The sequence below is a fragment of the Notolepis coatsorum genome (assembly GCF_963971535.1).
Source record: "Notolepis coatsorum genome assembly, chromosome: 4".
Classification (NCBI taxonomy): Eukaryota; Metazoa; Chordata; class Actinopteri; order Aulopiformes; family Paralepididae; genus Notolepis; species Notolepis coatsorum.
Window position 1 is genome coordinate 82,034,211 of NC_140168.1, and position 15,927 is coordinate 82,050,137.

Genomic DNA, 15,927 nt, shown 5'->3' on the forward strand with positions numbered 1-15,927 from the left:
GAAACGCCGACTTAGGCCAATTTATTTTAAATCCCGATAAATCACCAAAGTTTTCTATCAACTTGAGTATATGCGGCAATGTGTTGTTGGGGTTTTGCATGAACAATATTACGTCGTCCGCATATAAACTAATTTTAAGATGTGTGCCCTTGATTACTATTGGTTCTATGTGTTGGGATTGTCTTATAAATTGTGCTAAAGGTTCTAATGATAGATCGAATAGTCCGGGACTAAGAGGGCAACCCTGTCTGGCTGAGCGTGATACCGGAAAGATATCGGAGATGAATGTGCCTGTTGTAATCCTGGCCGATGGGTCCTTGTATAGTACTTTAATCATATCAATGAATCCTTTTCCTAACCCCATCCTTTCTAATACTGCCCATAGAAACGACCATTCTAACCTGTCAAATGCTTTCATAGCATCCAGGGATAGTATCGCCTTAGGTGTGTTGTCCTCTTTGTCAGCATCTAGTACGTGCAGTATTCGCCTTATGTTATCATTGATCAGACGACCTTTTATGAAGCCTGTTTGGTCCGGATGGACTAAAGACGTCATATGCTTTTGCAATCTGATGGCTAATATCTTAGAGTACAGTTTGACATCGGTTCCAAGGAGGCTTAAAGGACGGTAACTACCGCACTCAGTGGGGTCTTTGTCTTTTTTGTGAAGAACTGAAATGAGTGCGGTATTTTGGTGTTTATGGAAACGTCCCTCTTTGACTGAGTATAAGATCATATTTAGTAATAAGGGTCCAAATATGTCCCAGCAAGAAATGTACATTTCTGATGGGATACCGTCAATTCCCGGAGCCTTGCCGTTTTTCATTCCGGATATGGCCTCCTTGAGTTCTTCTAATGTGATCGGTACTTCTAACTGTTTAGCGTCTTCCTCCGTAATTTTAGGGAGAGTAATTTGATTAAGATATGTGTCTAATTTGTCTTGATCAAAGGTCGTTTCTGAATTATATAAATCGGAGTAGAATTCTTTGAATGTATCGTTTATTATTTTGGGTTCTGTTACTAGAGCTTGTTGTTTCCTAATGGCAGTTATATCTGCAAATTTTGCATTAATTCTTAGTCGCATGGCTAATAGGTGACTAGGTTTAGAGCCTTGGAAGTACTGCTGTTGTCCTGTGCTGCGTATTTGCAATTCCGATTTTTGTCTGTATATTGCTTTGATCTCTGTCTTTAGAATGTTTACTTGGTTTTCTAGTCTAGTAGAGTTGTTGTATTTTAAAGAATTAAAAAGCGTTGAGTAAAGCGTTTCCATTTCAGATAGTTTTGTGTTTTGATTTTTGCGCAATATGGAGGAAAATCTATCCGAGAAATCCTTAATCATAGTCTTTACCGACATCCATAATATTCTGGGATCTTGCACCGAGTTAGCATTATCCCGTAGGAATATTGTGAGGGCTTCTTTAATTTGTGTAATGAATTCATTGTTGTTAAGCAGCATAGAATTAAAACGCCATCTTGGGGCCCGGGAAGATAGTGTACCAAATGTTGCTTTCAGGATTAAGTAGCAGTGGTCTGATTGCGCATTGGGTGTCATTTCCACTTCATATTTATCAAATATTCTCGGGGATGCAAAGACGTAATCAATTCTGGATAGTGTGTTGTGTCTCGACGAACGACAGGAGTACTTGCGGGTCATGGGGTTAAGTGAACGCCATAAATCAGTTACCCCTGTTGATTTCGACCAATCTTTTAATGCTTTAGATGAATTTTTTTGTTCGCTGGAAAAGGTAAGGTAAGTTTTGTCCATCCTTGGGTTCCAAATGGCATTAAAATCCGCACCTATTATATATGAGTATTCGGGATGGTTTAACATTTCTCCGGTTAGTGAAGTGAAGAAACCCACTTCGTACAAATTTGGGGCATATACCGCTGCTAATGCAATTTTCCTGTTATTGTGTATAATCCTAGCTATAGTTATGCGCCCCTCAGCATCCGACCATACCCCTTTCAATTCGATATTTAATTTGCGTCTGACGACTATGGCTACCCCTCTAGTTCTCGTAACAAAAGAAGAGTGACTAATATTATGGTATATGTTATCCGCTAACGTATTTATGTCTTCCTCTAAAATGTGCGTTTCGCTTAATAAAGCCACGTCCACATGTTCTTTTTTCATCAGTGTGAGCACGCTTTTGCGTTTGTGTTGTTTGTTTATCCCTCCGGTGTTCCATACCATTATATTCAAACTAGCCATAATCTATGCATGTTTTTGTGTAGTTTTTGGTAATGTTTCTGGAGTGTGAAGCTACAATAGATGTACATCCAATTAATGAGGTCCCGTTGAGAGCTGAGCTTAAAAACATATATATATACAAATAAAAATCCCCTAATTTCCCCTCACCCAGAAAGTCGTACAGGCCTGTGTTCCAAGAACACATCCTCCGCGATTGACTTTCTCCCCTAGTCCACCGGATTGCCCAAACTGAGCATTGTAATCTTAATCTACCTATGCTAATTGCCATAGGATCTAACATTTCCATTCTATTGCAATAGAATGTCGCTTTTGGTCTTGCACCTTCCCTTACTGTAATGAAGTGTTGTGATAAATGACAGAAAAAATAAAATAAACAATAAAAAAAGAGAATAAACTATTATCGACATATTCATTTGAACCCTCTACTAACGTGTGGAAAAAAGGAAAAAAGGAAAAGATTGTAGAGCAATATTGACACCTTAATGTGAAGAACATTGGAAAAGAACAATGTAAGTTAAAATATATTTTAAAAAATATAGAGTAATGAGAAGAAAAAATTAAATAAAATAAAAATCAATGGAAAGACATAGATAAGGAATGAGAGATAGAATAATTATCAACGTGGAGAAGCCACTAGTCTCGAATTAACATATTAGATAAGATAGAAAAGCAGCGCCTTTTAGAGCTTCAATGTGCCTTCAATGGAGTGATTACTTAAATTGTTAGAATAACCTTGTAGTGTTCATACGTTTAAGTGTGGTTAATTTTTAAAATATTATTAAAGACTGATAGAACTTAATTTAATTTGTTATCTGCTATGTGTATACACACCGGATGTTTATTGTTAGAGTTGTAGGCTTCGTTGTCATGGTGCCTTATATTCTAGAAGGTTGTAGAGTATGCTAGTGCCTAGACTATTTTATGTTCCAGAATGATCTAAGAGACCCAGGGCATTTGAGCGATAAACCCAGAATATTCCAGATAGATCTTTTTGCAATGATATGTATTTGTCTCCTCCGAGACCAGTCTGAAATTATAATGTATTATGAATCGTATTATACACAATACACATTGTTATAGACGGCTTGCATATCGTCTGCTACCTTGATGAACACAATAAAGTCATTCTAACACTGGTATACAATGAGAAAGAGGCTTATATGTTTCCGACATTTTCGCCCTGCCTTGGGTTATTTGCTGCAATTCGATTCAGAAAATCCTCAGCTTCCATAGGTGTGTGTATATCTGACCTGCGACCGTCACTGCCCACGAATGATAACAGCGCTGGGTATGATAGCCTTGGCTTGTAACCGGCTTTGAACAGCTTTTGCATCACAACTTTGTATGGTAGACGTCGGTTGATGGCATCTTTGCTCAAATCTTCGTAGATAAATATTGGTTTACCATCATAACTCAGATTCCCACGTTGGTTGCGAGCATATTTGATGATGTCATCCCTTGTTGTAGTCTTCCGCAGGGTGACAATGATGACTCTTGGCCCGTTGATTCTTTGCCCCCGAGAACCGATTCTGTAAACTTGTTCCACTTCTGGCACTTTGTTTGGGTCGATGTTATTCAAAATCGTTGATAACACTGTTGGAAAGTTGGGATCTTCGCAGTTTACTGCTTCTTCAAGCCCTACAATGCGGATGTTATTCCGCCTGTGGTAGTGTTGGGTTTCTAGTTGCCTCTCCGCCGCTTCGTTTTTAAGCCCTTGTATTTCCCTCCGATATTCTTCTTTCACTCTTTCCATCTCATTCCCCATCTCTGTCATGCCACCCTTGTTCGCCTTGACTGCCTTTGTGATTTCTGTCACCGAATTCTCCACTGTCGTGATTCGCATGGACTGTAAAGCGACCGCTCTCATAACCTCTTCGAATTTAGTATCGATGTGTTCAACATGTGCTTTTAAACGAAATTAACGATAACGGGAGCGGAGCTGTAACCAATTGCGTGCGCTACATATTGCAGCTAAACCGGAAGTACTGTACGTCTTTTATGGTGTGGGAGGAAACTGTGGGAGATAAAACTCCCTTCCCCCACCTCTCTTTGATCTCCCTCACCCATCTTCCCTTCCTACCCTCATTATTATTATTATTTTTTTTTATTGATCTTTTCCCCCCTCCTTTTTCCTCAGATTTTTCTCCCATCCCAATGTTAGTCGTTATGCCAATTCCCAATCCCCTTCCTGGTCGCTGCACACTTACCCCCCACAGTCGGTCTGGGAGAGTGGAGGCTATCACGTGCTTCCTCCGACACACGTCTAGCCAATCAACCGCTTCTTTTCACCTGGCAGCGCGGACTCTCACTGAGAGGGTGTAACGTGTGGAAGGATCACACTACCCCCCTTAGATCCTATCCGCGCTTAGCAGGTGCCCCGACCGAACTGTAGGAGTCGCTGTTTACAACGACCCGGACCCACCCCGCCAGCTTCTCCCACCCTCTAATACTGCCAATTGTATTAGTGTTGAACGGCCAGCCAAGCTGGTGACAACCCCGGAGCTGTGAGCTGGACTCGAACAGGCGAATCCAGCGTCTCCGGGGTTGGTGACGAACGCAATCTCCGTTACGCCACCTGACCGCCCTCCTACCCTCATTCTTAACCAATAAACCCTTGTAGGTATAAAGATGTTGAAGATCCGGTGGGGGTCCTCTCGTTCCGGGTGTCCTAGTCATCCAGCCATTCTCTGACTATTTTGTATTGATACTTTGGCTGAGTTAATAAACTGTATTAACCAGGTCTCCTCTGACCGAGTAAGTTATTCAGCTTCGGCAAAAACCAGGTTCACGGAGGAGAAGATGCAGAGATTTCACACACAGAGAGGCCCTTCCCACCCAGGACCTTCTTCCTGACCCGCTATCCATTATAATCTATTATTACAATAATTAAAACAATAATTAAAATACTGCAAATTGGTATAGTTTGCCTCAACATACCGAACACTAACAGCAATAAACTTGGACCCAGAATGGACAATCGAGGGGTGTTTTCTACAGGACAGACCCCGGGTGTTTTCCTGCTATTTTCAGCTGCTTGCTGTTTGAACTTTGTCTTCACAACAGGAAATAGCCCTTTGACAGGTGTGTGTGTGTGTGTGTGTGTGTGTGTGTGTGTGTGTGTGTGTGTGTGTGTGTGTGTGTGTGTGTGTGTGTGTGTGTGTGTGTGTGTGTGTGTGTGTATTGTAGGAAGAGGTGTGTGTACGTGTGTGTGTGTGTGTGTGTGTGTGTGTGTGTGTGTGTGTGTGTGTGTGTGTGTGTGTGCGTGCGTAGGTATGTACATGTGTTTATGTGCATGCATGTGAGGAGGGTTCAGAGCAGAGCCACAGGTGGAAAGGTCAAGGGTCAGATGTAGGTGCAGAGGTCAGCAGAGGCTCTACACTTGTGTTTTGAGGGTCATGCCCCCCCACACCAGAGAATGCTTGTTATATACATACATACAAGGAAATGGATGAACGGACCATAAAGAATGTCCGTTGCATGACAACTAATAAAGAAACTTGAAGGTAAAACAGTACTCAGTACTGAATGACGGCTTGTAGCTCTCAAAGCATCAACTAAATACATCACATCCCCTAAGACTGGGAGCGTTCTAACTCTACTGAGCATGTACCCAACATTATATGAAAAATAAAAAGTCATTACGATGTTTTAGTGCACTTCAAGCGCTAAAGGGATTCATTAACAACTTATACTAGTAGTAGGGTCCATCTCACTCTGTGTTAGTACTCGTCTGTCTTTTGTTTCATACCAACATTAAGTGAACGTGGTCTTGTCCTTGTTGTATCCATGTGTAATGTTGATAGTAGTGGGTGTACACAGATGAAAGAGTATCTACGGGGGAGAGCAAGCCTGTGTCTGGGATATAGGATCCAGGCTATTAGCTCTTCTCGCAGTCTAGCCATCCTCTTTAGCCTCCGTCGTCTTAAATGCTATGTTCTTTTGGTAGAACTCTTCGGCTGCCGCAGAAGTGTTGAGAGAGTAGCAGATTATTCATGGTTCTTGGTATAAGCTGTAGTCAAGAGAGACCAGGGACACGGTTTTTAGCCTCGCGTAGCTTGGCTTTTAGTGGACCATAAACGGTGCAGAGCCTAGCTATCGATTAGCCGGAAACGGAAATGGGAAATGCTGAAATAATAACGTGAATTATTCTAAAAGTTATAATTATTTTGTCTCATCTTGTTTTAGTCAAGATAAATTAAGAGAGAATTCGTCATGGTTTTTGTAAAGTAAATTTTTGTGTCCTCAGATGTAGTCAACTATAATGCATAAATCATTTAGTCACGTTAGTGTCACATGATCTACATCACGTCTCGTTGTCGTCGGGGGAAAAAGCTTCGTTGACGACCATATTTAGTCATTATTTTCGTTGACAAAATTAACACTGCTCCAGAGTCAGACAAGAAGATATCGTTTTAAGCTAGGCTAGTGGTCCATATCCGCCTCCATTCATATATAAGCTAGGCTAGCATTCAGCCGGATAGTTCTGCTGAACGCACAGAGAGAAAATTGGTACTGTAACTGAGGGGTACAATTCCCTGACTGTATTGTTAGATATGATACTTACTACCACTACCTCTTGTACTTTAGACTCTGGCCACCCAGTACTAGGCATAAATAATTATGGTAAACACTCCCACGTAGATGAAACGATCCAACACAAATGTACCAAGTCGAAAGTCTGCGTTTAATAATAATTAATACATAGCAAAAGGTATGTAGAGCAATCACTTAATTACATTTATGATTTGAAATAGGATGCACTTTTATGGCAAATGAGTATTCGTTGGTATATCAATAGAGAACGTCCAATCTCTGGTGGCGCAGGCGGTAAATATACAACCTGGAATATTTAAAAAATAATAGCAATGATACTTTAATGATTATAGAACTGGATACACTAGGGGGGAATTCCGGTCGCTTGTAAGACAACTGGAGAAGGGGGGGGGGGGGGTTAGAGTCTGGCTGTATCCGTCTGGCCGAGGGTATCCTGGGAGAACCCACGGTTGTGCGGCTCGGTGCCTCAGCGATCCTCGATCCACAGATGAAAGCAGTTGGACTCTCTGTGGGCCGGCTTCCTTCGGTCCACGATGGAGAGACGTGAAGCGACCTCGTCGTGTAGAGCGTCTCCTCACCTGTCGTCCTCTCCGGGGGGGGGGTTTCCAACACACAGCAGTGTTGGTCTTTATCCATAGAATAATCACTGTATACAAAGCATAATCCGTGCCTGGGAAGGCGGGCTGTCGTCGGTAGAATAATCCGGTATGCAGGTCCACTCGCTCGTCGGCTCTGGGGCTCCTCGGGTGCAGCCTCACATGGGGTCGGCAACCCTGGATAAGCAGCCAGTTCTCTGCCCGAAACAATGGGGTACTGACTACGATAGTATTCTCACCGCACGAAGCACTACATATGAATAGACTATTATTAGCTTAATAGACTACGTCCAACTCGACGATATAGTGCCAAATATGACTATTCAAATATTAATATACACGATGTCTCAATACCGATGGTAGGCCGAACTTGGCCTTACTCCCACACGTGGCGTCGCGGGGAGGCTTTACGTCTGTCACTCTATTGGAGGGTAAGAAACTGGACTGAAAAGGAAGTCCTACTTTAGTAGCGCAGTATATATACGCACTATGAACAAATAGTACCGTTAGTGGTGCGGTAGCCAGATTCCTACGCGGAACTAGGACTTGTTCGTACATGTTGAGCGGTACGTTTGAACTGGGTCTGGGGGGTATGGCAGCCTGGCACCAAGGTCTCGACCAATAGTAGAATGGAGACTATTATGGGATGTTCAGTAGGCTAGAATGGATATTCAATGCATATTGTACAAGGAATATACAAGGGATATCAGGGAATATTAGAGAATATACAAATACAATTAAATATATATATATAAATAAATATATATATTCGGTTTAATCTGGCCCTTCACAACAGCCACCCCCTGATTGGTCCCAGACCTAATCAGTTAAGCAGAGACAGATTAATCGCGTTGTCTATTTACACATAAGGGTTTGCTGTAGGGGTCAGTCAACTTCACAAAGTCATAGGGTTATAGGGTCATGGTCATCATCGATTGTGCCTGGGAGTCGGGGCAGTTCTATGAGCCTCGCCACGGGACGGGTGTAAGTGCGACCCTGGACAAGCACTTCAGCTGCTCGGACCTTGCCGTCGGCACCGGTGATCACTTTGCTTACGCGGCCGGCCGGCCACATAGCTCTGGGCAGTGATTGATCAATAATCATGACGACCGTTCCTTCTGTCAAATTGTCTCTCTCCTTTACCCACTTCTGGCGGGTCTGTAGAGACGGTAGGTAGTGCAGTAGGAATGTCCTTTGTTGTGCACTCTCTATGGTAGTGCAATCATCTATGTTGGGGTCTGCGGAGATAACAGTGCTCAATCCACAGAACACAGGCTTCTTATTCTCAGCCTCCTCCTGACTGGCTTCCCTCGGGATAGGCGTGGGCCACTCTCCTTCCGGGAGCTTTAGGAATGCTGGGCCGTCACTGTAGACATTGCGACGGGTGAGGTCATCTAGGGGCATTCCCCGGGTGATGACGTCAGCTGGGTTCTGTTTTGTATCAACGTAGCGCCACTCTGTTTCTCCGGTTAACTCTTCGGTTAAGTCTTGAATCTCGGTGACTCTGACTCCCACGAAGACTTTGTACTTGCATGAGTCCGATTTGATCCAGGCGAGTACTGTCGTGGAATCTGACCACAGGATTGTTCTAGACACCGGTATGGTGAGCTCACGTTGGATGAGCGTGGCTAGGTGCGCTCCGGCTAGGGCTGCGCAGAGCTCTAGGCGTGGGATAGATTGTTGCTTGCGTGGGGCTATTCTCGAGCGGGCGAGGACAAATGCTGTGTAGATCTCTCCCCCCTCTTCTTGGGCCCGCAAGTAGGCTACTGATCCGTATGCGACCTCTGAGGCGTCACTGAAGACGTGTAAGTCCATTTTACATGTCTCTGGCCTCACCGTGGGTGGGAAGTAGCTTCGGCGCATATTAACGCCTGGGAGTGAGTGGAGCTCCATCTCCCACTCTCTCCAGGTGGATGCAAATGTAGCACAGCAGGGGCTGCACGTCGTTCCGAAGGGGAGGACTTCCCATTGGTAGATGGCTGGGTGCTCATCTCCTGGCTTCTCTCTCCATAGGAACCGTAACAGGGGCTTGTCCTCCTCTACTAATCTCACCTGCAGGAACATTCCTTTAATGTCCCCGCTGATGGCCACCTTTTCCTGGCGGAAGCGGAGTAGAACGCCGAGTAGGGAGGGGCCGAGTGTGGGACCGGGCAGTAACTCTTTATTCAGATTTTGGGATCCGATCTGGTAGCTGCAGTTAAATACTATGCGGTCTTTACCGTTGTGATGGACCTTGTGGTGAGGCACGTACCACGATTCAGTGGTCTGGTCAGCCTCTTTAATGTCCATCTTTGTGACGTGTCCCGCTGTGATGAGCTTCTCAATCTCAGCGCGGTATACACTCTCTTGGGCGGGGTTCTTGGCTAAGCGCCGCTCCGTGTTCAGCAGGTACCGTTCTGTGGCGTCTGTCTTGGCGTGGAAAGTAGGCATTCCTTCTCGGCGCAGGAGTGGCGTGGCGTATCTCAACACGCCGTTGACCGGGACTCTCTTGGTCCCTGTCTCGAGGAGGTGAATGGCGTAAATGTCATCTTTAGAGCGAATGTCTTTCTTTCCGTTCTTAAAGGGCATTTGTTCCAAGGTCCATAGCCGCTCTACGTGTTGCAGGAGTGCGGTTTCTCCCTCTGTGACTCGGGAGTGGAGACATCTAGTGGCTGTACTTCGGTTGAGAGATTTGGCGAGCGGGCCTTGGAGAGTCCATCCCAAACGGGTCTCGACTGCTGCAGGACAGCCTCGGGATCCGGTATGAACCCGGTCTATCGGGACAATGAGGTCTGCATGGTCGGAGCCTATCAACAGGGTCGGCATAGCATTGTCTATGAGCGGGATCGGTAACTTGCGCAGATGTGCATATTTCTCCATCAGCTTGGCGACGGGGTATGTGTACCGCGACAGTCCTATTTCTTGGCTGGTGAAAGCGTCTGTAATCTGGTACCGTCGCTCAGGCTGGCCGCTTGCTGCGATAGAGAATGAGACATTCTCGCCCTTTATCGTCTTCAAATCTCGTCTTATTGTCCGAATTGTCATTTGGGTTTCGCTTCCCCGCAGCCCTAGCTGGGCCGCAGCGGAGGCGAGCAGAAGGGTCTTCTCTGACCCGTCATCGAGGACGGCGTAAGTGTCCAGGACTTTATTCTGGTAGCTTAGTGTCACACGCACTACTTTTAGGAGTACTCGGGCTCCACTGCTGCTGGCGGGATCGATGTACATGACGCTCGCTTTGCTGCTGGATGGTGCGGGTGAAGGGCGCCGTCTGTTACTGTCGTGAAGTATGTCCAGATGGGCTCCATCGCACTTGGTGCACCTTTTCTTTAAGCGGCATTCGGCTGCCATGTGTGAGCGCGCACAGCGAAAACAGCGCTTGTTGGACTTTATCCATTGACTTGCTTCCTCCGCGTTCAGCTTGGGGAAGGAGTCACATTGCGCTAGCCAGTGTTCTTTCTCACAGTAGGGGCACACTATCTTCCACTTCTCCGTTCTGGAGGGGGTACCGTGGCTCCTGCTGCTCGGTACTGACTCCGATTGGTGCATCACAGTCACCGATCTTCTTCCATCATTTAGTCGTCTGGTTCCTTCTCTGGAGCCAGGGGTGCTCCGTCCGAATGTATCTAGCCGTAGGCTGCTGACTTCTCTCGCCAGGAAGTCTGCTAGATCGAGGAGGTTCGGTTCGGGGCCATTCGGGTCTCGGTGGTCTCTCTGCCGCCTAAAACGCTCCTGTCGAGCGGGCGGCAGCTTCTCCAAGATCCTTTCCACATTTGAGTTGGCGTAAAGTTCATGCCTCCCCTTCTCTCTCTGCGCTCCCAACATCCCTACCAGGGACTGCACTCTGATGGACAGGTCGTCCAGTGCTCGATTGTCTATTGCTGGGGGTAAGCGGTCGATGTGTCGGATCTCCTGGATCACGTAATCCCATATGCGCCCATACCTCTGGTCCAATGCTACCAGCGCTGCTGTGTATGGGGTGGTGGAAGTCGCGTAGGCGAGCGCTATATTATGTGCGCGGGGTACCTTTAAGTGCTTCAGTAGGATGGCGTATTTATGGCGTTCATCCAATACATCCACCAACATGGTCTCCAGACACATGCGGAGTTCTGTATACTAGGCCCGGTTCTCTTGGGTGAAGTCGGGTACCATAGGCGTGCCAATGTATGACGCTGACTGTGGATACATCGGCGAGCGTTGGGGGAGAGGCCTCCTAGGCGAGTCTCCTCCTGCTCCTTGGTATGGGCTGGTACCGGCAGTGTACCATGGCCCGCTTGTCCAGGTGCTGTTCCTCGGTGCGGGTCGTGCGTCGTGCTCACCCGTGTATAGAGTCGGGGGTCTGTAGCGCAGCTCCGCGGGAGTATAGCCTGGGCTGTACCGGACCTCCTGGTCCGGTAGAGTACTGTGCTGTCGTCGGGCGTGGTTCTCCTCCTCTTCCTCTTCGTCTTCAGTTAGGTCATCCAGTGCTTGTAGTCTCTGGTTTAGCCTCTCCACAGGATATGCTGCTCCTTCCCGGTTGCTAGGTCTCGCTTGGACCGGTGGGGGGAGGTGGTCTGTGGGGGGTATAGACCTCGTCTGTTGGTCAAGTTCAGGGTTGTTTACTCGGCTAGGGGATGCCGCCCTGGAGGTGTGTCTAGACGAGTTCCTGGAGCCTCTGGCGGAGGGAGAGGGTGTTGTCCGTCTGATCAGCTGTTCTATTAGTTGCGCTTGCTGTCTGTCGCGCTCTGCGTCCCGTAGAGCACCAGCAGCTGCTCGCTGGCTGTCTGCTCGGTCTCGGGCCACATTCTCTTCCCTCTGAATGCGTCTTATTTCTAGACGTATATGCTCTTCTTCGCTCCGCTGCTGGATCTGCAGTCGGTCGCGTTCAGCAGCGGCGTTCAGGCTGATGAGGAAGGCCTGCTGTAGGGTCCTCTCTGCCTCGCTGGGAGAAGGCGGTTGTATAGGGGAGCCTTCCCTCGGGGTACTCCTTGCGGAGCCTTGGAGCTCTATCTCCACGGTGCTCTCCCCGTCTTCTTCCGTGCCGAGTTCTCTCTCGGTAGCGTTGTATTCCTCCCGGGACTCATCGGGGACTACTTCTTCAGTACTGGCGGGGTGTGAAGTCATGTCTGGTTCCCACTGGTCCCCACCGTGAACTTGGTCAGTTACATTAGAACCCGTAGGGGCCTCTATGGTCGGGGTAGTCTGGGCGTTGGGGTTAGACATACTTTTACTTTCTAGTTTTACCGCGTTTACTGTTAGTAGAAGACTAGGTTGTTGACTGACAGCGTAAGCCTCTAAGTACTGAGGGAGCCGTTGTTCGCGCTGCGGGCGTTGGTTAGGAGGATCGTTTCGTGGAGTGTTCATCATAGGCCATTTCAATATTAATAACACTATATTAATATTACACTAATTACCCTCCGGCTCGAAGGACCAATTGTAACTGAGGGGTACAATTCCCTGACTGTATTGTTAGATATGATACTTACTACCACTACCTCTTGTACTTTAGACTCTGGCCACCCAGTACTAGGCATAAATAATTATGGTAAACACTCCCACGTAGATGAAACGATCCAACACAAATGTACCAAGTCGAAAGTCTGCGTTTAATAATAATTAATACATAGCAAAAGGTATGTAGAGCAATCACTTAATTACATTTATGATTTGAAATAGGATGCACTTTTATGGCAAATGAGTATTCGTTGGTATATCAATAGAGAACGTCCAATCTCTGGTGGCGCAGGCGGTAAATATACAACCTGGAATATTTAAGGAATAATAGCAATGATACTTTAATGATTATAGAACTGGATACACTAGGGGGGAATTCCGGTCGCTTGTAAGACAACTGGAGAAGGGGGGGGGGGGGTTAGAGTCTGGCTGTATCCGTCTGGCCGAGGGTATCCTGGGAGAACCCACGGTTGTGCGGCTCGGTGCCTCAGCGATCCTCGATCCACAGATGAAAGCAGTTGGACTCTCTGTGGGCCGGCTTCCTTCGGTCCACGATGGAGAGACGTGAAGCGACCTCGTCGTGTAGAGCGTCTCCTCACCTGTCGTCCTCTAAGGGGGGGGGGTTTCCAACACACGGCAGTGTTGGTCTTTATCCATAGAATAATCACTGTATACAAAGCATAATCCGTGCCTGGGAAGGCGGGCTGTCGTCGGTAGAATAATCCGGTATGCAGGTCCACTCGCTCGTCGGCTCTGGGGCTCCTCGGGTGCAGCCTCACATGGGGTCGGCAACCCTGGATAAGCAGCCAGTTCTCTGCCCGAAACGATGGGGTACTGACTACGATAGTATTCTCACCGCACGAAGCACTACATATGAATAGACTATTATTAGCTTAATAGACTACGTCCAACTCGACGATATAGTGCCAAATATGACTATTCAAATATTAATATACACGATGTCTCAATACCGATGGTAGGCCGAACTTGGCCTTACTCCCACACGTGGCGTTGCGGGGAGGCTTTACGTCTGTCACTCTATTGGAGGGTAAGAAACTGGACTGAAAAGGAAGTCCTACTTTAGTAGCGCAGTATATATACGCACTATGAACAAATAGTACCGTTAGTGGTGCGGTAGCCAGATTCCTACGCGGAACTAGGACTTGTTCGTACATGTTGAGCGGTACGTTTGAACTGGGTCTGGGGGGTATGGCAGCCTGGCACCAAGGTCTCGACCAATAGTAGAATGGAGACTATTATGGGATGTTCAGTAGGCTAGAATGGATATTCAATGCATATTGTACAAGGAATATACAAGGGATATCAGGGAATATTAGAGAATATACAAATACAATTAAATATATATATATAAATAAATATATATATTCGGTTTAATCTGGCCCTTCACAACAGGTACCTATATCCTCTCGTCTGACTCTGGAGAAGACAGTAAGTGCATTACCCATAATGTTGTTCCTTTAAACGATGTAAAAGTAGGCCGTCTATATAAGCGACACCTGTGCTTTCTGTAGAGGTCTGAGAGCCACACAGAAACACAGGGCGTGATGTAATTACCCCCCTGTGCTGTAGGGAGAGGATGTACTGTATATTGGAAGCTAGTTTAAATGTAAAATAGGTATTGTATGGGTGGGCTGCAGTGTGGGGTTATCCTTGAGCTATCTCAAACCCTTGAGATAGTCATGTACAAGTGCTGCATACTTGAAGTATTCATATTAGTCCTATGAGAGGGCTTAAGTGGGGCACAGAAAGGGGCATGGGGGGGGGGGGCTGGATAAAGTGTGAAATATACTTCAGGCAGTAACTTACCGAACACGTCAGCTGGACAGAGGGAAGGGGCGCCATGAGGTGGGTGGTTGGAGCATGGAGGGAGAAATGTCAGTCAGTGTTTATAGTCCCAAGTGAACACGGGCCAATCAGTGACTACATGCTGCTAACATCTGTCATTGTTTATAGTCCCATGTGAACAGAGAGCCATCAGTGACTGCAGCACATGCTTCTTACAATGTGAACACAGAGCCATCAGTGACTGCATGCTGCTTACATCTGTCTGCCTCTGGTACTAACAATGTGAATATCATCAATCATCGAGTGCTGCTGTTCTGCGGAGTCCAGGTCTGTTAACAGACTTGATTTGATTCAGAACTATGTAACGTTTCTCCTGAGCCACAATGACAATAAGTAGGTACATGCATTTATCATGCTTTCTTCAACACTGCTCCAATTAAATATGCAAGCGAAATAACGATAGATTGTCTAAAATAATATGTAAAATATTGTCCAGTGAATGAATGAAGACAATAGGGTTGGTTGATTCCACGTATGTGACCTTTCTGGTGAACTTTGTGACCAGTAGTTAGTTTTTCCTCATCCATGTCTCATTCAGATGAAGTCTTATGCTGAATTCAGACCAGCTGGCAATTTCAATTCAGTTAAATTCATTGCCTATGGAGACCAGCGAGGAGAGCAGCGAGGAGGGGTGGAGCCTTGCCACAGTGGTGGACAGTCCCACTCCGGCTACTAACTAGAGAGCGGCCGATCGGAAACCATCACTCTGTGACGATGGCACAGCAACAACGAATCAGGAGATGGGATCCTACCTTTTTTCACCTTCTTCTGAAGCTTCAGAGTATCAGAGGATTTCTTCTTGATCTCCTGGCGGGCTTTCTTGTACTCTGCACAGGGAAAAGACACACACAGACACACACACACACACACACACACACACACACACACACACACACACACACACACACACACACACACACACACACACACACACACACACACACACACACACACACACACACACACACACACACACACACACACACACACACACACACACACACAATGTTGATGGATGTGCATATGCGATCACACCCACATACATGTGCACACACACAAGGACACACAGACATGGATGTGTATATGGATGTAAACACATACACACGCACAAGCACACACACACACACACACACACACACAAGTGTAGCATAGCACGAGGACTAGAAGCAGTAGGGAGCAGCTAGCCTAGCTTAGCACGAGGACTAGAAGCAGTAGGGAGCAGCTAGCCTAGCTTAGCACGAGGACTAGAAGCAGTAGGGAGCAGCTAGCTTAGCTTAGCATGAGGACTAG

General features: G+C 46.5%; 1 protein-coding gene across 1 annotated transcript in view; it reads right to left on the bottom strand.

Annotated features, from left to right (window-relative positions):
- Positions 1–15,927, bottom strand: part of LOC311226581 (protein MTSS 1-like) — a gene marked incomplete at its 3' end in the record, with an annotated part of 147,949 nt that overhangs the window by 42,263 nt on the left and 89,759 nt on the right. Inside the window, exons 9-10 of the mRNA XM_084312001.1 lie at positions 15,390–15,464; positions 14,599–14,610 (exon numbers count right to left, since the gene is read on the bottom strand). Coding sequence (XP_084168127.1) covers positions 14,599–14,610; positions 15,390–15,464 — 87 coding nt within the window. The remainder of the gene's footprint in view (positions 1–14,598; positions 14,611–15,389; positions 15,465–15,927) is intronic.